General features: G+C 31.0%; 1 protein-coding gene across 2 annotated transcripts in view; it reads right to left on the bottom strand.

Moving 5' to 3' along the window:
- LOC129975712 (uncharacterized) overlaps positions 1-11,178 on the bottom strand; it is a 36,508-nt gene extending 25,330 nt beyond the window's left edge. Inside the window, exon 1 of one of the 2 annotated variants that reach the window (XM_056088871.1) lies at positions 9,461-11,178. In XM_056088871.1, the coding sequence (XP_055944846.1) occupies positions 9,461-9,850 (390 nt within the window). In that variant the 5' untranslated portion in view covers positions 9,851-11,178. The remainder of the gene's footprint in view (positions 1-9,460) is intronic. The other variant, XM_056088872.1, reaches the window with a different exon arrangement.
- Between the last annotated feature and the right edge of the window lie 9,446 nt (positions 11,179-20,624).

Genomic DNA, 20,624 nt, shown 5'->3' with positions numbered 1-20,624 from the left:
AAAAATAAAATTTGTTAAAAATATGTTTAACCAGCCGGAAAAGTCTCCTCCAAACTTTATCACATACTTTCTAATAAAATCCAAAAATTGTGGATTTTGGTTAAGGCTGCGTACCATTGGCGAAAAATAGTTACGGAATATAGATCTTTAGCGCGAATCTAGCATTTTTACTGACACCAACATTTTGACACTGAATAACACTTATAGTCACAAGAATAACATACAGAATTTCATTGATTTAAACTATTGTGCTTCTGAATTATTGCGTTTACATGCGTGCGATAATACAAACAGACACAAGATCCATCGTTTGGCGGATTTGGCATAAAATTTAATAAGATATCTATATCTATATCTAAGATACTGTTACGAATCTGTGATGCTGCTTCCCAGCGTAGTTGGTTCCATCATCAGAAAGACAGTTTTACAGTCATCTGTATTGGACGGAGTCCAGGTGTCGCGTCAGAGGTCCCAGAGTTTGGCGACGAATTTGGCAACTTTGGCGCCAAAATAGATACCCGAAACATCGAGAATTTTCCCGATCCGTCCATTAGGAACCACGATACGCCTCGAGCGTTCCTGATTGGTTGAGAGGCTTCTAGCTCTGCCTCCTGAGACCTATAAAATTAGGCAGTCTGCAGCTGCCGGGGTAGAGTAGTCGGAATCGCGGTGAAGAACGAGTCTTCCAGAGATTAGCAGAGCAGCGACGGAGTCAAGCTAGTGCTGAACTAAGCTGTGCGCTTCTGTCTGCAGTAAAGTCTTGTTGTGTGCACGTCTCGGCTGAAGATAATTCTCTATGCTGTATATAGTTGTCGTCCTTGTGCTGTCCTGTGTGTCTTCGTGTAAATAAACGTCGTTGTTTTTTTTTTCCCCTACTGCCGCCTGCTGACTGAGCGTTCTCCACACCATATAACTTCCACTATCCGAACGAACCCGGAAATTTCGTAACAATATCTATAATCTATATTTTAGATATTAAACTTGTATACCAAATTTTATCTATCTAGACTTTGTTTTTTTGCAGTTATTGAGTTCATTTACATTCGAACAACCTGAAAGGCAGATTTCCTTTCAATCATTTCCTTTACAATTTGATAGAAATTTATAAATGTCTTGTAAATTCATATGCTAAATTTTATCCATGTAGCTCTAATCGTTTTTTGAATGATCGTGTTTACAGACAGGCGCATTGCTATTAATGTACTTTTCGGACTCAAAGAGGTCTGAGAGGAGGGGGTATGCCGAAATCTCGAGTTCGAATTTCTTAACGATTATATTTTTTCTATACTTCGTATACGAGAAAGTAATAAAAATTAAAATATGTTTTAAAAAATCGCGAAGAACAAAGAGATACGATTTTTTTTTTTTTTTTCTTATTTTCAAATAGCTATATTTTAAATTAGGTAAACAAAATTTGTTTATTTCAAACATAATTAAGTATTGAACCTAAACAAAAAAAGGTGATTTCCCAGAAATTTTATGCAAATTCCCTAATAACACCCCCCCCCCCGTTAAAAAATTTTGGACGTTTGGCAAAAGCCCTCATAAATGTGTGTTTTGTACTTCATAGCATATTGATGAAATTTATTATTTCGATTCATAATCCAAACAGCATGATTTAAAGTCTTTTTTTTTTCGAATTATCCAACTCAAATTAAAAGAGAGAAATATCATTGTCTTGTATTTTCCGCCATGTCTCATATTTCGCCCATTTCTCATAAAATCAGAATGTGCAAATCGTTGCTAAATGATGAAACGAAACAGTTTCGAAATCGCAACTAAAAATTATTTCTTATTCAAACTAAAACCAAAAAAGGAACAAGTAAAACATCATAGTATTTAGAGAGAGAAAATGCAGATACTTCTAAAACACAGATGAATTGAGACAAAAGTAATAAAATCAATAGGAAAATCAAATTAAACCAAAAAAAAATTAACCAAATAAAAAAAAAGAATCCGGCCCGGAGACTTTTTCAAGGGTCACCCTCAGGCAGGGATTCAAAAAAAAAAGAGATTTTTTATGTGAAGGAATGCAGACTAGACTGTCTAATAATGATTCCTCGTGACCCGAAAATCCCCTGAAATTAGGCCTAAGAGACATACCATTTTAACAGAAAGGAAAATACAAAACAATAAATTAGAAGAAAACATTTACTAATAAGCAAAAATACAATAACAAAAATACCATATAATAACACTCAAACCAGTAATGACCACAAAGGAGAAAGAACATACCAGCAGCAGTCAAAGAAATTTTAAGCTATCGATTGTGATTCCCGCTATATATATATATATATATATATAATATAGAGAGAGAGAGAGAGAGACATTCAACCTATAAACACTACTACGCAAGCATTTCAAAAAAAAAAAAAGATTCTCATAAAATATATAAATTACATTAAAATGAATCGTGTTCCCTAATATGCCCTTAAGATTATACTAACAGCAACAGGGACCATAGAGATAGTGAATATGCTCATGAAAACTTCTACTGGCACATTCAGTAGTATCACGAAAAATGCTGTAGGCCAGGATAGCCTGGTTGGTTGGGCGTTGGATTCGCGTCCCTTATGTTGTGAGTTCGAACCCCACCGGCCGAAGACTCTCTGTGTGTGTGGTGACTGGTGCACATATAAATCTTTCGTGGTCACAAAGTTCTCCATGCCGAGATTAATACCACTAGGGGTACTGGATCAGGGGCGAGCGTTCTCTGATTCAGGTCTAAATTATAATCTGTGGATGAGTAAATGAAATGCGTGAATGAAGTCCGCCCCGTAAATAAGGTTGTGACGTGTGTGTAGCTAAATCGCACTCTTGGACCTAGATGGCTCTACTGAAAATCAGGAGACGCACCCTTGGCTTAAAATCACTGACTTGTAAAGTCAGTGGGCTTGTCTATGACAAGTGCCATTAGAAACAGCAACAACGAAAAATGCTGATCACTGCACTGTATGCACTGCAATTATCGCAATTTGTAAGAACGTCTACAATGCTGCTGGACTGTATTTGTAAAGATATATATATTTTTAGCAAACAGTCGTTTCTCTATATACCACCTTTCTGGTTGGTATTAATGTAGAAAATAGGACATTTATATCCTATCTTCCTTCTGATACTCCATCCACTTCAAATAGTCTCATCCCACATCGGGCTGAATGGCAGTGATATAGCTGAGTAATTCTTGAGATAAAATTAATTTTGTTCACTTAAAAATTAGCCTGGTAAGAGCCAATCCACTAAGGACTATGTAATAATCATACATAGTCCTTATTCATTGCTTTCATATATAGTCCAATCATTTTGCTTTTAGTAAATATCAGATTACTACCGTTCTGATTGGATGAATGTAGGAAACAGGACAATTGTATTCTATCTTCCTTCTGATACTCCATCCACTTCAAATAGTCTCATCCCACATCGGGCTGAATGGCAGTGATATAGCTGAGTAATTCTTGAGATAAAATTAATTTTGTTCACTTAAAAATTAGCCTGGTAAGAGCCAATCCACTAAGGACTATGTAATAATCATACATAGTCCTTATTCATTGCTTTCATATATAGTCCAATCATTTTGCTTTTAGTAAATATCAGATTACTACCGTTCTGATTGGATGAATGTAGGAAACAGGACAATTGTATTCTATCCTCCTTCTGATACTCCATCCACTTCAAATAGTCTCATCCCACATCGGGCTGAATGGCAGTGATATAGCTGAGTAATTCTTGAGATAAAATTAATTTTGTTCACTTAAAAATTAGCCTGGTAAGAGCCAATCCACTAAGGACTATGTAATAATCATACATAGCCCTTATTCATTGCTTTCATACATAATCCAATCATTTTGATTTTAGTAAATATCAGATTACTGAAATCAAAAAATACATTAATTCCCTTTTATTTCACTTAGATTACAAAAAATGAACCTAACGTGGCTCAGACTAATCTTCAACTCGAAGATTCATTTTCAAATTCCAGCAAGTATAGGATTTTTTATGGTGAGGTGACAATTTAAGTATTTTTATTAAGTATTTTCGAAACATTTTCGAATCCACCCCTCTGTTTTATCCTTCCCTACATATTCCAATAACACCCATAAATTTTTATTGTCATGAAATGTATTGATTTCATTGTTTTTAAGTAAAATTTTATTTCATTAGAAAAAAAAACTAATTTGCATAATGACATTTTAAGCAAATAAATTTATAAATCTTTCTTTCAAAGAAAAATTTTATTTTCAGATAGAAGCAATTGTTAATTAAAATAGCATTCATTATGCTAATGAGTACTCTTTGTTTATAATAAAGACGTTACACTTTGATCTGAAACAGATTTCAGCAACATCTTATTCAGATCAGTAGAATAAGTCTGTTTAGAGTTCTAAATTACAGAAATAAAGGCTGAATCACAGATTAAAATTCAAGTGACGTCATCTTGTTAAAATAACTAACTGCATACGAGTGGTATTTATGCTGATAAAACACTTTATTACCGGAAGTAACATTTTTCTCTTTATTTCATTGGAATTAAGTTTATATTTATTTTTATTTTCTTTATGCGAAGGACATATGACAAAATATTGCAATCATATAATGATTTGAATTTACTGGCATTTCATGTTTAAAAAGAATGTTTATAAAAAAACTTATTTGAAATAGTGCCTCCACTTGTCTACGAAAATGGAAGTTCGAAAATGGAACGAGTTTGAGCTATGAAATTTCCTATGTGGTCTTTACACCAAAAATATGGTATCGGGTTTTAACTAAATTTTTGTCAAAATTATGTTTATTTGCTCAAAAAAAAAATTAATAAAATTATTTATTCGAACCAAATAAATTGAAAAATAAAATATCCGATGTATCGTCAAAAGTTATTATGATTCGGTTAATATTGGACACGCCATTTTCCTAAACTTTGAAACTCTCTAAATTTTTTGTCAAAATTTTTTTTGTTGGTTAATTTCATGACAAACAATCGATTGAACGAGAAAAGAGACTATTAATAGAAAAATCTCATATTTCTCAAATTTAAAAAAAACGAATTTAATTATTTGCTTTAATTAGCCTAATGAATGAATATATCTATCTAAACAAACCTGTCCCTACCAAAACTGGTGTCCATTTTCATCGACACCAATCTTCTGAAGGTTCGATAATAAATAGCTAAATTACAGAGTTATCTTATTATTTTTATTGATGACTATATGCTAACATTTACATTGCATGACAGTCTTATAAAAATGTTTGATAATTTATTGAGCTTATTGATTAATGCACTTTCACTCGCATCAATAACAATTTTCAATATGTGTTTTTATTTATTTCTCTTACTCGCACACTCATCGCTGTTTCATCCAGTGAAAATAATACTGTCATATATTAAAAATAAAAAAATCGAGAAAAAAAGATTTCGGTATTGAAAATAATATAATTGATTAGATAGCAGTATGTATTTTATTATAATACTAGATTTCAATCATTTATTTACTGTGAAAATATTTTTGTATTGTTGCAGAATTTAATATCTTTTATGTATAATATCACACGCATTTTCAAAACTTATTATAGTCATAATCGGGCGTAATAAAGTTAAAAATTTTTTATTCCAGGCTTTGATGAGCGTCTGGCTTTGGAATCTGCCTCAATATATCATGAGCATCTGCTAACAAATTTGTTAAAAGACAATCATATCGTGCAAATTCTTTTGTCGTCTCATCTGCTGGTATGTATTCGCCTTTGCTTTCTTTATTTCCTACCCAATACGGCACACTTTTCATTTTGATTCGTAGCATGCATTTTGAGAAACTCAAACATATATTTTAACATGGAAACTCATTTCTTTCTTCAATTTGTCCTCTAATTTGATGTTTATCTAAAATTTCATTTTTAAAGCTCCTTAACATATTTAATTCATCCATTCATCAAAGTTGATGCTGTTTTGAATGTCCTCTTTCATTTACACACAAATAGATACATTGGTAATCTACGATATAATCAATATTGTGCAAAATATAAGAGATTTACTATTTTAAAATAAATACAGCATCTCAAATGCCATCCCTTTAGTTCCTCCTTTGAGGATTTCAACCAAAATGTAATAGAAGCCTAGAAATTATGTATAAAAACTATATGACTCATCCTGGGATCGCCAGTTCGTGTCTATCGTCACCTGCAATGTCTACTCAAATATCTAATAAGTGCTTTTATATAGCAGCAATATTAAAGGAAAACACTACTTTTAACACTTGAAGTAAAGTTTTATTGAAATAAAAGTAATATGCAAAATAAATGCCTTTTTGCTTCTGATTTTGCAGGTATTGATGGCAAGGATCTGATGGTCTTTATTATTTGTGGGTTATGTTCACATATAGATCAAAATTTGGGAGGGGTGGTAATAGATTAAAAACGAGATAAAATGTAGAAATTCATCACAATTTTCGTAGAAAACAATTGAGGATGGAACTTCTAAAGGCTAAAATATCCTATTGTTTTCTTCCCAAAGTCTCCTGAAACTCCCTCGCGTACTTTCAAATAAGGGTGTTATATCCCCCTCCCTCAAGCAGCAGTTATGTAATGTTGGCCTCTATGAGGCCTGAAACGACTTGAGTACTCAGATTTTTATTTTCAGTCCCGTATATGAGCGATTTGTGCTACTTAGAATAATGAAAAAAACTGAGTATGCATTTTGCATGCTCTTTTTTCGATTACTTGAAACCGAAATATGACACAGAATCACAATACTAGAAATAAGATAACGTTGCTAATTTCATTCGTTCTAAGACATTGTGCTTTCGAAATATCGCGTTCTCATGTATACGATTGCACAGCTCAACAGACGCGAATTCGACTCAAAATTTTATATGAATCTACATTTTAGAGATTAACACTGGGCATTTATTTTTTACATCCACCTCCTTATATTTTGTAATTATCGTGCTCTCAATCAGACAGACAGTCATACCTGTCTGTCTGACTGTGTCCTTTCAAATTTGGAGAAAAAAATTACAAATTTCATTCATCTAGCTGAACGAGTTTTTAAATTATCTTGTTCACAGACAAACGCCACAATTTCAAAAAAAAGTGGTTTCTGGACTGTGAAAAATCTGTAATGTGGAGATTCGTCAAAATTTCGAGTTCTATACTTTCTTTTTGTATACTTTGTATAAAAAAAAGTGAAAAAGATCAAAACATAGTTTTGCATCACATTGCTTGAACATTAAAAAAAATTATGACAGGTTAATTGACATAAATTATGCTTTTAATGTTAAAGCTCTGAATCTGATTCTTTTTATAAAAATGCAACATCCATTACTGTATCAAATTATTTTAAACTGTTTAACAAAGTAATAAAATTAGCAATATATTTTTTAAAAATATTTTTAACAATCTGCAATAAATTTAAAACTATCTGTGAATATAAAATTTCATGATGATGAAGAAAAATATAAAAAAATAAATACAATTTTATTCTAAATGTATAAAATTCAGCCTTTAACGATTTAAACATATTCAAAATTATATCTCTTTAAAAACACAGAATTAAAAGAAAGTATTATAGAATTTTATCTTTGTAAAACAAATTAGCGCAATAAAGAGCAACTCACGAAAATTTCACAACAGTAGAAGCAAAAACTAACCTCCAAATTATACAAAAATGATTTTAAATTTTTTTTTTTCAAGCTAGTCTTTAAAAATGAGACTTAAACGAAAAGAGAATTAAATTAAAGTACCATGTTTTGCCCATTTCAAATCAGTTAATTCTATTATTTACAATCTCTTAGTATTACATGACAGATCTATAAAATCAATTTAATGCTTGAACTTTAATTAAAAAATTAATCGAACTTTTTTTTTCTCAATAACTTTGAAGATATATCATTTTATTCTTAATTCTTATTCACATCACTTTAAAAAAATTATATATTCAGTTATATCAATTTAATTTATGTGCTATATATTCTCTATTTTCAATAGATTTAAAAAACATACATAGTAAAGATTTGTAACAATCCATTGAGTTTCTATATGATTACTGTCGCATGAGACGGAGACGGTACGTTATATTTATGAGTTTTAATTTATGATATTTGTATCAATTTAGTTATCTTTAAAATTTTATTCCGTAAATATTTTTCACCAAAATCTTTGTTCCTCCTAAAGATTACATAAGCAGAAACAAATTTAAAGTTTATTTTCTATGACATATTAACTCCAAGGCAGATTTTCACTTATTCTCACTTTGATGTTTTAATATTTATCGGCAAATTCAAATTCATTGAATTGAATAAAATGATTATTTCATTTAATAAGATCGCATAGATTAATAAGATCGCAATCTTTTCTCGCTTCTTTTATGTGAAATCGGAGATTCACTTCTTTATTTATTTTTTAATTCTAGATTTTTAGTATCGTTATAATTTAGCAATTAATATAATTCGAATTTCTTTTCTTTTACAAATTTTGGCAAAGAAAAAAAAATGAAAAGAAAATTTTATTTCTCACCAAATTTATTATTTCATAAATTCTAATAGTTCATTTTTAAATGATATTTTGGTTAAATTTGAAACACGATTTTATTTATAACATACTATTGGCGATTGATTTCAGCCAAATGACTCGCCAAATTTGTCATTAGATTTAATATCTTAAAATCTGTTATTTCGATGCTTTATGCTTTATTTTGAAATCCATTAATCCAGTTCAGTATCCAATAAATATACATATTTTGTTTAGTTTTAACAAATAACAGAGGTGCTAGCAAGGCCAGATTATCAAAGAGTCAAAGGAGGCAACTGTTTAAGGCCCTCAAAATTTCGATATATTTTTTGCAATATTTTCAAAATTAATTAATCTTATGCTTTCATTTAATTTACTAGGATAGTATCCTTGAACGGATTCCAATTAAAATCAAGTATGATTTAGATGTTTACTATTATTATAATAAAAATTATCTTTTACAATTTTATATTATGTTGTTTAAAAAAATTATTGATATATAATTTTAAAAAGATTCTATTGTTAAGTAATATTGAGTTCTATTCAAAAAACCTTTTTCTATTATTACATTTAAAATTGCTTTTAAATTTAAGACCGAACTTTTTTTATATGAGAAAACAGAAATCAGCACTCTCACAAAAAGGTTAATTTTTTTTATATCACTATTCGTTTGAATTCGCTATATAAAAATATTCATATAAAGAGTTAAAATCAATAAAAAGATATTTAATGCATTAAATTAGAAAGGAAAATTGGGAAATGAAATAGAAAGGAGGAAAACGAAACTTGCATTGTCTAAGAGCCCCTAGAAGGCTTAATAGAACCTTGGGAGCAAGTATTACCGATTCAAAATTTTGTATCGATAGTTTAACAATTCAGAAAGCAATATCCCTGACAAACCAACTGATCGCCAAAGGCGATTGGTTCAAAATAAAAATAAATATCTAAAACATTGCTCACTTACCTGCATGTAATCTTCCTTCATCACTAAGGATGCAGGTGTGGGCAGAGCCTCGTGCCTGATGCTCGTTCTGGAAAGTTTCTCCACCTGTTCTTGAAGAGTTTTTATTAAATCGTCTTGCTCTTCCATGATTTCTTTCAGTTCCGCGATATCATGAATGAAAACTGTCCTTCTCTCGATCTCTTGCTTCACCGTCAGAAGTTCTTTCTCGAATCGGGAGATTACGTGACAAAGGGGTTTGTGCGTGTAAGCAGCGTCCATAAAACTGTCCCTGCAAACACAATCGCAGGTGGGCTCTCTTTCCACGTGGTAAGTTGATTCGACAGCCACTGTCAGTGATAGAACCCCGATAATCAGTTGCATAAAGAACATTTTTCGGTTTATCACGGGCATTTTGGTGGTATATATTTCAGTTTAAACAGTCAGTTGATATTGGCAATATTAGGCCTAGTGATTAAATTAACACTTCGAATAATATGATTCAATATATCTTTAAAAAAAAATCCAAGTCGAACGCTGAAATATTCAAGCCCTAATATTAAGAATATTTTGGCTTGTCATCAAATTTTTTTGGATATATAGTTTATATAATATACATAAAACAGCAAACGATAGTTCCTAATTCCAATGTGATAATAAAGTTCAAATCAACAACACTAAAATGATGAAACTTTCTTACTATTAATGATCTCCAAAATATGCTTCAAATTATTGTATGCGAAAAATTCAATTTCAAGTCTTAAAAATTTTAAATCCTGTTTCTAGCAATTTGTTAGTAAACAGATTTCCTAATATGGACAAAAATTTATCTTAAGAGCAAGCTACAACTGATGTTCCACCTCGACAAGTCGTTCTTCTTTCTATTTCTTGATTGAAGAAATAAATATTTTTTAAATATATTTTTCTCGAATTCCAAAGCGAAAGCTGATAGTGAAAACTCTTCAAACTTGTATTCCAAATGATCACACTCAGATAGAACGTATTTGGAATTTAATCTAAGATTTCCTTTAGATTAATATTCCTTAAAATGTAAAAGTATTTTTTAAGTATGCTCGTTTGTTTTCACATTTTTAAATAAATTTTCCATATAATATTCCAATAATTTTGTCAATCAAATACTGGTAAAAATAATTTGAAATGTTTTTAAAATACCATATTATTATTTATAAGAAAAAAAACAAAAATTCGAATACTTAACTTGGCGAAATCAATAAAAATCGTCTGCCGGTATGAAGAAGCAAAACGATGAGCAATAACTGGCGAAGACGAATTCTACAAACAGTTTTGAAACTATAATCTAACAATTCATTAAAAATTTTAAACTGTAAAGCTCATTCACTGATGTTCGATAAACATAACACTAAATAACTGCAACTGTACCTTACTTCAATGAAACAGCTGCTGATCAGGAGATCTCAAATTTCAGACGATAAATAACAAAACACTAAACAACATTTCGTTAAAAAATATGGAATCAGTTGATGATAAATGCCACTTCTCCAACACTTTTATCCAAGTTCACTTACGTTCCAAAACAACTCCTTGTCCCACAAAACGTAAAATCTCGGAAATTGAATCAATAGTTTAGTTCCAGAAAAACATCCACGTTCTCCGTATCATTTCATTCCGCTGTTATGGCTTTGTTGATAGCTACAGTGACTAAAGAAAAATCCAAGAAACCGAAGCTGCACGGCTGAGGGTGCATTCATTGGTTTTAATGACGTGCCAGCGGATCGGACGTAATAAATCTCTCCTCATTATAATTTTTTTGCTTGTTTTTGTTAAAATTATCTCCGTTACTTCTTGCGCATTTATCAGAAGAGAGACATCAAAGGCCCTCGTTGTGCGCCTATCTGTCGACTGTCCGATTTGACCTCTGGATAGAAAAGTTCAATTTTTTTTTTTTTTTTTTTTTTTTTTTTTTTTTAATGTTGGAAGTTATTATTTCAGAATTTAAATTTCCGATTCATTATTCTTTTCATTCTGTAAAGTTGCTATATGGCAAAATTTCTTACTTCCTTTTTCCTTTTATTTATTTTAAATTCGAAAATTGGGATGGAACGCTATTTTATTTTCTCGCATATGCGAAATATGAAAAGGAAAAGTGTTGTGATCATCAAAATATTCGACCTCGAGATTTTGATGAGATCTGTATTCGATTTCTCTGTGATACCGAAAAATATATTTATAAATTTATGTTTGTCTACTTTTTTTAGTTATTTATTTGAGAATCGATAAATCGAAAATATAACAAACTAAATGGATAAATGTTAGCATTATTTCATGGCAAGAAATAGTAGTTGTGAGTCAAATCAATCAAACGTTTGATTGGTTAACAATTTGTCTATTCGTGGGATTCATATATAAATTTTAAACCTTTAAAGGGACATTTTTTTCTAGTCATATTATGTTAAATATTTTTAGGCTTGAAATTAGAATAAGAAAAGGGATTCATTTAGCTTATTAGATAAATTTAATTTGATTCATTAATTAATTTGGTTCATTAATAATTAAGCAACAAATCAAGGCACATCATTTTGTCTGAGATAAAGAACTGCAGCATCTAAGTTTCTGACTTACTAAAAAAATGTGTCAGAACTGATGCCAACCTACATAATTTCATACAAAGATTGATAAATTTGGTGGGATTTGGTTTGGTTTGGTTTGAGGTTTTATGGCACAAGAACCAATATGTAGGTTATACTGCGCCAAACAAGATTATTTCTAATTCAAAGTTTAATAAAAACAGTCTATAAAAGTGATATAAAGAACATTGGTAAAATGATGATAAATTACAAAAAGTCAAAACGAAGCCATAATGGTAAGTTCAAATTAAGGAATAAAAACCTATAGTGGTAACCTATAGTAAATTTGGTGGGAAGTATATTCCCCACGGCCCTAGAAAGGATTAATGTATGAAGAATTATATTGTTGGTTTGGTTTTTATATTATAACGAAATGCCATACATAAATATGAAAGTTATAGCTTATAGTAACGCACTGTTATTTATTCAATCTTTTACTTTTTTTTAACTTTTTCGAATACGAAATATAGAGAAAGTATTATAAGAAAATATTCTTAAAATTAAAAAAAAAAAAAAATTAACACTCCAGTGACATTAATTTTATTTTTATATAATTATTTCTCTAATCATTTAAAATTAATTTAATCACATTTTATAATAATGTCTTTTTTCTCTTGAAGTATTAAACTATTTTAACATCTATTTTTCACCCGCTTTTACCATTGTTAAGTTAATTCTTCCCACATTTTTACTTTCTCGTATGGTAGTATAAAGAAAGTATAAAAACCGTCAAAAAATTCGAACTTGGATTTTGACGAATCACTACGTTTTAAACCTCTCTGAGTTCGGAAAATGTCCGTCTATCTGTTTGTGACAAGGATAACTCAAAAGTGCTTAGAACTAGATGGATGAAATTTGGTATACGGTCTTTACATCGAATTTGTAGATTTCCGCCCAGTTTTGAAGAAAATCTGTTTAGAGGAAGTTCGTCTGTCCGCCTGTTCGAATATAAGTTAACTCGATAACTGTTAAACGAATAGAGATAGATAGATAAGATTCGGTGCACAGATTTAACATTGATAGAACAGACACCTATCAAATTTTGAGTTAAATCCAACCAGGTGTTGACCGTCTGTCGGTCTGTACTTTCAGAAACATGTAAACGTGATAACCCCAAAACGTGAGACAATTGTATTGAATTTAATTGGGTATTTCGTGACTACAAGTGTAATTTGGTGTCAAATGTTTGCTTTAATCTGTTGGGATAAACGCCTTTAAAATCCGCATTCGATTTCTGGGTCCTTTTAACTGCATAGCAGGGAAAAATAGCCAAAAAATATGTCAAGAATCACACGATAGACTCAGTAAAAGTGCTAAATATAATTAAACTACTAATACACCAATAGTTAATATATCGTAACTATTGCCAATATAACTATATCGTAATATAACCAATTCATTCAAGGCGTTCTCTGGGATAATATATTTATTAGAGAGGATACGAGATTGTTTTAGGAAAAGCATTCCTGCTAAATATTGAAATGAATTTTATTGATCATTTTATAATACCTTTTTCAAAAAAATCAAATCTTTTTAAAGAAATATTTGAATATAATTATAATGTGACACAACTTTTTATGCATATATATACAGTGGCATAAACAATTGAGAGTACACCTTACTTTTACTTGGTAAATCCGACTTTCAATATACATAACACTTTACCGAGAAGTGCAAACATGTTTTTATTTTTACACATAATAAATGGTTTAATTTAGAGCAAAAATAAAGAAAAATGGACGAAAAACTTATAAACTGAAAAGTTTCAGAAGCATTTTAAATAAACATATGTAGATTTTTCCCTCAAAAAATTGAGAATATACCAATGAAATTTCTGTAATATCTCGCAAGGAAAAAAAGTGTTGGTATTTAATAGCATGTCTTTTGGCTTTTATAATGGCATCTAAACGTCGTGGTACCGATTCGACCCATTTTTGGTGGTATCTGAAGATAATTTACCCCATTCTTCTTGCATTACTTGTTTTAAACGGGTTTTGTTTATAATATTGTGTTTTTGGACCATTGCTTCGAGTGTGGTCCGCAGATATTCAATGACATTGATGTCGGCTGACTGTGGTAGTGTGCTTCTGCTGTTTACAATGAAAAAATGGGCCACATCTTGACGTTATGTGCATTCTGTTTGGTTTCATTGCCATGCAGGAAAATGAAATTTCCATCTAAACCTAAATTTTTAGCACTTTCCATTAGATTGCTACGAAGTATATCCAAGTAAACCATATGGTTTATGTTGGCATCTATACGAACTAAATTTCCTACCCACACAACCCCAAATGAAGCCATACACCCTTAAAACCCAACATGAAACCATACAACCTCAAAACATGATAGTCAGTCATCACCATGTTTTACTGTTGGACGTAAATTTTTTGGATTCAAAGCAGCATTAGGCTTTCACCATACGGTGCGACGGCTATCACTGCTAAAAATGTTGGGTTTTCTTTCATCACTAAATATAACTTTCTTCCAAAAGTTATTGGTCTTCAATTGATGAGTTTTTGTAAACTTCAAATGCTTTTTCTGAATTTGCAAGCTGATGAACGGTTTCTCCATAACGATTCAATTTTTATATCCAGCTTGTCTAACGGCACTTCGCACAGTTTCAGTACTTACACTTCTACCTATGATTTGAGAAAATTCTGCATCAAGTTGGATGAACCGTATGGTCGCAGCAATCTAAAAGAAAGTACTAAAAATTTGGCTTCAGATGGAAATTTCATTTTTCTTCAGTACAACGACCAGAAATTCATTGCACATAACGTCAAAATGCGGTGTATTTTTTATTGTAAAATAAAATAGTAGTTACACACACCACCACAGTCCCTCGACATCAACGCCGTTGAATATCTGTGGGCCACACTCAAAATAGTGATTCAAAAACACAAAATTAGAAACAAAACCCATTTAAAACAAATGTAACAAGAAGAATGGAGTAAAATATCTTCCGATACCACCAAAAATGGGTCAAGTCCGTACCACGACGTTTAGATGCCATTATAAAAGCCAAAAGACATGCAACTAAATATTGACTCTTTCTTTCTATACGAGATATTACAAAATTTCATTGGCGTATTTTTAATTTTTTGAAGCAAAAATATTCGTATGTTTATTTAAAATGCTTCTGTAACAATTCAGTTTAGAAGTTTTTCGTCGATTGTTCTTTATTTTTACTTTAAATTAAACCATTTATTATGTGTAAAAATAAAAACATGTTTGCACTTAGGTAATGTCTTATTTACATTGAAAGTCGGATTTATCAATGTAAAAGTAAAGTATACTCTCAATTGTTTGAGCCACTGTATATATATATATATATATATATATATATATATATATATATATATATATATATATATATAAATTTATCGGGATAGAAATTTTTTTTAAAAAATGGCAATTAATGGGTTAAAGACGCAATAGATTGAATAAATGAAACTTAATTGAGATGAAAATGGTAATTTTGAATTCAATCAACTAATGGAAAGAACCTCAAATGCTTACTTAATGAATGAATTAATTAATATTTTAAAGTCTTCAGAATGTATTTTAGGCAAGACCAAACCATTGTTGAAATATTGTATTCACAGCAACACTCTTTCACGGAAGCGAGCTTGAGGTAGAAGGGAACATCGTCATAGTTTTTGTACTTCCGAATCGAGAAATTTCCCGAAATAAAAAGTTTAGCAAGCATTTTTATGGAGTTGTTATTGCTAGCCGGTGCGGAAGTTTCATCTTATGCAATGAAATCTAAGCCATTAAATTTTGAGAATCATAAAAAAAAAACTAAAATTGCGTATGATTCATAAGTTAAAATAGCAGTGATTTTGTTTCAAATTAAACCTCAACTGCGGTGGCTTCTTTTTTTCAGGAAGCAAGCGATATTACAAAGAAATGTTCATATTTATGTTCATTTTATATGATAAAATTTTTCACACAATAATAAAACAAGATGGGCAATCGAGAGTTTATGTAGATTTTGATAACTTTTTAACTCAATGCTACACAAAATCTATAGTTATATCTATCTAAAAGAGTTTTTGGCTGAGAAATAATTAAGTACTTTCAATTCTCAGCATGCACCAGTTACTTAAAAAGTAATTCCAATAAGCTGAATGAAGAAAAATGATTATTCCTTGAATATTCTAGAAAACACGAAGCGCAGGTAGCAGAAATATCCTTCATGCATGTGTATAGAACAACCTCATGTATGTGTATAGAACAACCTCATGTATGTGTATAGAACAAAAAATTAACTATGCAAACAGACAGCTGATCAGTAATTAAATAACAGTAACAACTCTCAGCATCAAACTACTTCCAACTCGCACAAACTCCAGAGAAAGAAAAAGAGCTTAGTGATTCGGGATTAGTTTTCCAACAGATATGACGTCACATGGAATTCTCCAGAAGGATTTCTAGATCTCGGTTCCTAATAGAGCCAAGATTCTTAAATTTTTAAGAACCTTCATTGATTCTTGAAAATCTTCTCTGTTGTTGAAGTCACAAAGTTTATGATGTAGAAAAATATCGGAGGTTATAGGTTTAGCATTCATAAAGAATCTCTTTTTCTTACCATAAGACTGAAACAGCAATAAAACAGTATTATAGATTCATAATAATATATGTATTTCAAAATATTACATCAGATTTGACGAGACTGTCGAAAAAAATTCCCACTTTTATCCTTGGTATGACACTATCAGAATGAGTATTTTCGACGATAGGTAGCTATTTCTTAAGAAAATAGAAAGCGTGCACAGTTTAATTGCGTAGAAAGTAAATATGGAAATGAAATGAATATAATTTCTTGTATACGAAGTGTGCAAATAGAAAGTATTGTAATCGTCAAAAAATTTCAAATTTGAGATTTCAACGAATTTTCACATTTTTGGATGCCTGTCTAATTCAAAAAGTATAAAGTTAGCTAGACAGATGAAAGTAATTTTTACATCAAATTTGTAGAATTATGTCAAATTTTGAAGGAAAGGAAGGATGACTGCCTGTTTGAATACAATAATTCAAATTCGAAAGAAGTAGAAAAAATTTGGTGCACGATCACTTGAGAATATAAAGAAATTTTTAGAAGCCGATAAGATATTATAAAGCGACTCACTTCTCAATGGTATATACGCTTGCATGGGATCTCGGTATCTAAATTAACCGGAGGGGTTGTCCTCAAACTTTTTTATCGTAATCTCCAATAAAAGATTTTATTTCAACTCCCTAGGCAGCATAATATTATGAACCTTAAATAATGCTGCGAATGACTTACATGATATTAGAGAACAATAACCAAGAAATATAGATCTTTGGCTTGAATCGAGCATTTTTATTGAATCTATAAAATATGTTTTTTATATCTTTTTTTTTTCTGACAGATTGATACTAAAATGTGAGCGAGAATTACCATAAAAAGATTAAATACCGAATTTCATTAATTTAAGTCATCTTGATCATGCTTACATGCATGCAAATGTATTCATTGATTTAAGTCATCGTGATCATACTTGCATACATGCAGATGTATTCATTGATTTAAGTCATCGTGATCATGTTTACATGCATGCAGATGTATTCATTGATTTAAGTCATCGTGATCATGTTTACATGCATGAAAATGTATTCATTGATTTAAATCATCGTGATCATGCTTACATGCATGCAAATGTATTCATTGATTTAAATCATCGTGATCATGCTTACATGCATGCAAATGTATTCATTGATTTAAGTCATCGTGATCATGCTTACATGCATGCAAAAGTATTCACTGATAGATGGTCAACCTTTTAACAGATTTGGTGTAAGATTTTAATCTACTAATCGTTTCATTATCCCGAAACTACATTTTTCGACGACTCTACTTCGCTAAGGGGTGAGAGTCGGCAGGATGAGCATTATTTCCGGAATTCTTCGACTTTGATTTCCGCCCAATTTAAATATTTTTTTATTTAGTTTTTTTTTTCCACGCGTGTGTTAATATCATATCGTTTTTGGCAGTACAATTTTATTTGAACTTCAACTTACGTAAGTGGCAAAAAGAAAGAAAAAAATTAGAATATTTTGTGCTGGAATATATTCTAATTCTTCTTCCTAATAATTCTAATATATTCAAAATTAGAATATTTTGTATAATATCATAATGTGATAGAAATTATCTATCGTTCGAAAATCGCAAAATGCTATAAAAAATCAATAACAAATTTTAAAAAAACTATTGTTATTTTTAAAAAGTGAATTAGCAAATTTTAAGAACATAAATTTTCCATTCATTCAACATAATTTAATGTGTAGACTTCTTATAGTAAATAAAAATTACTCTAAAGCATTTTATTGTGAATTGCAATATTTTCACGACAATATTAAGAATTATCCGCTCCTACATTTGATAAATCCCGATAATTCGAGCTTATTGTTAAATGTAAACATATCTTCCTATATTTCCTTCACCCCTATTTTGATTAAATAAACTCATCCTGATGTATGCGAGAACGCACGAAGGGTTTTGGAATCCGAGAACGAACAGTACATTTTAGATGCTAATATTTATACCAAATTATAATTTATCTAGTTCTTTATGATTTATTCTGTTTACTTGCACTCGAAAAGCCGGACTTTGAATGGATTTCATTTAAAATTTCACAGAAATCTACAAATTTGACGTAGAGGCCATACATTAAATTTCATCTCTTCAGCTTAAAGCGGTTTTTTTTTTGTTGTTGTTGTTGTTGTTTTGTTTTTTTAAGCGTATTTGCAAACAGCGTACAGACATAATGTAAAAAAATGTGTTTTGTGAACTCATGAATGTCTGAAATGTGTAGATTCGTCAAAATCTCGAATTCGAATTTTTTTTGTTGATTATAATACACTGTTCTCTCAATACTTGATATACGAAAAAGCAAAAACGATAATTAGATAAATGAAATATGGTATGCGAGTTTTTTAAAGGTCATTACATTTTTCATTGATGTATTAATAAATTGATAATAAAAAAATTACAGTGTTACTTGAGAATGAGTGATAGCAATTGACTTAAAACAATATTATGTTTCATTCCAAGAACATTCCATCGTCTTGTTACTTTTTTGTTTATGAAGTATAGTTTAGTTTAGTTATATTAACGTCCCGTTGTAAAGCAACACTAGGGCTATTTTGGGACGGACCTCGTCATTTTGAACCGTGGTCAGATGACGAGGACGACACTTGAGCTGGCACCCCCCCTCTCCACGCCACGCCACGCCACGCCACACCACACCACACCAGCGGGAGGACGTTTGACATGACGGATTTAACGTGCAACAGACCCCCTTACAATGTGGTTCTTCGGTGGAATCGGGTCTCGAACCTGAAACCCTACGGCTCACAAGCCGAGACCTTACCACCAGGCCACCACGGCCATGAAGTATACACAGAGTAACGCAATATACACAGTATTGTAACCATCAGAGAATTCAATTTTGACTGACTCTGATGAAATGACGAATCTCCACGTTTCAGATCTCCCTAAGTTCCTTTCTGCTATAAAATCTATCTCTGTTGGACGCATTAACTCGAAAATGCTTCCAGCTAGGCAGTTGAAATTTGGTATATAGTTTCTAATTCAAATCTGCACATTTTCAGCAAATTTTGAATCAAATCAATTCAGAGGAATTCTGGCTGTCCGAGTACAAGTTAACACAATAATACAAGACTAAGAGAGCTGCACACATGAAATTTGGCATACAGATTTAGCATCTAATGTGCAGATACCCATTAAATTTGGAACGAAATCTAACAAAGGAGTAACCGTCTGTCAGTCTGTAATTTCACAAGCATGTAAACGCGACAGCTCAAAAACACAGTGCCTTAGATAAATGAAATTTGGTACGTTATTTTGTGACTAAAATTGTAGGTTTGAGCCAATTTGGTTTTAGTCGCTCATTAAAAAAGTTCCAAATACAATTCTGATATTCTAATGCTTTAGTAATAACTGCATTCCAGCAATTATTCGCCCAAGGTCGCAAATTAATAAATTCTTTCTTAACTATTGTTCGCCAAATGAATGCATTTAATAACATACAAATACACCTATTACTGAGTATATTATTTTCAGAAAACCCACTCCTGCTAGTTGGATTATATCAGTCTGATTACATAATAACTAAAAAAATGTTCCAAGCTAGAAGAGTGAAATTTGGTATTTCTCTGCATCAAATTTTACACGAATTTCACTTCTAAGAAATGTTCTGTCCATCTAAATTTGGAACCAAATCCAACAAAAGGGCGACCGTCAACCGACTATCCGATCGCGCCTTGAGATAGGCGTATTTTGCCCCCTTTTGAAGTTTTCCGGGGTTCTCCTATGTATGTTCACTTTACCGACAGTGTGTGGAAAGCTCCCGATCGACTTCCACAAGTGGAGGTGGGCCTACAATGAGTCAGATGGCAGATTTACGACCCTATCAATAAAGGAATGGATTAATTGCAAGTCAATAAAATAACTTTAAAACCCTTAGAGCAAGATGGCTAGAATTTCATATATAGTTTTAGTATCTGAATGTTTAGATCTTTCAGTATCATGTTTA

This window comes from Argiope bruennichi, chromosome 7, assembly GCF_947563725.1.
Source record: "Argiope bruennichi chromosome 7, qqArgBrue1.1, whole genome shotgun sequence".
Lineage (NCBI taxonomy): Eukaryota > Metazoa > Arthropoda > Arachnida > Araneae > Araneidae > Argiope > Argiope bruennichi.
Note: the sequence above shows the minus strand (reverse complement) of the source record. Positions and strands in the feature narration are given on the sequence as shown.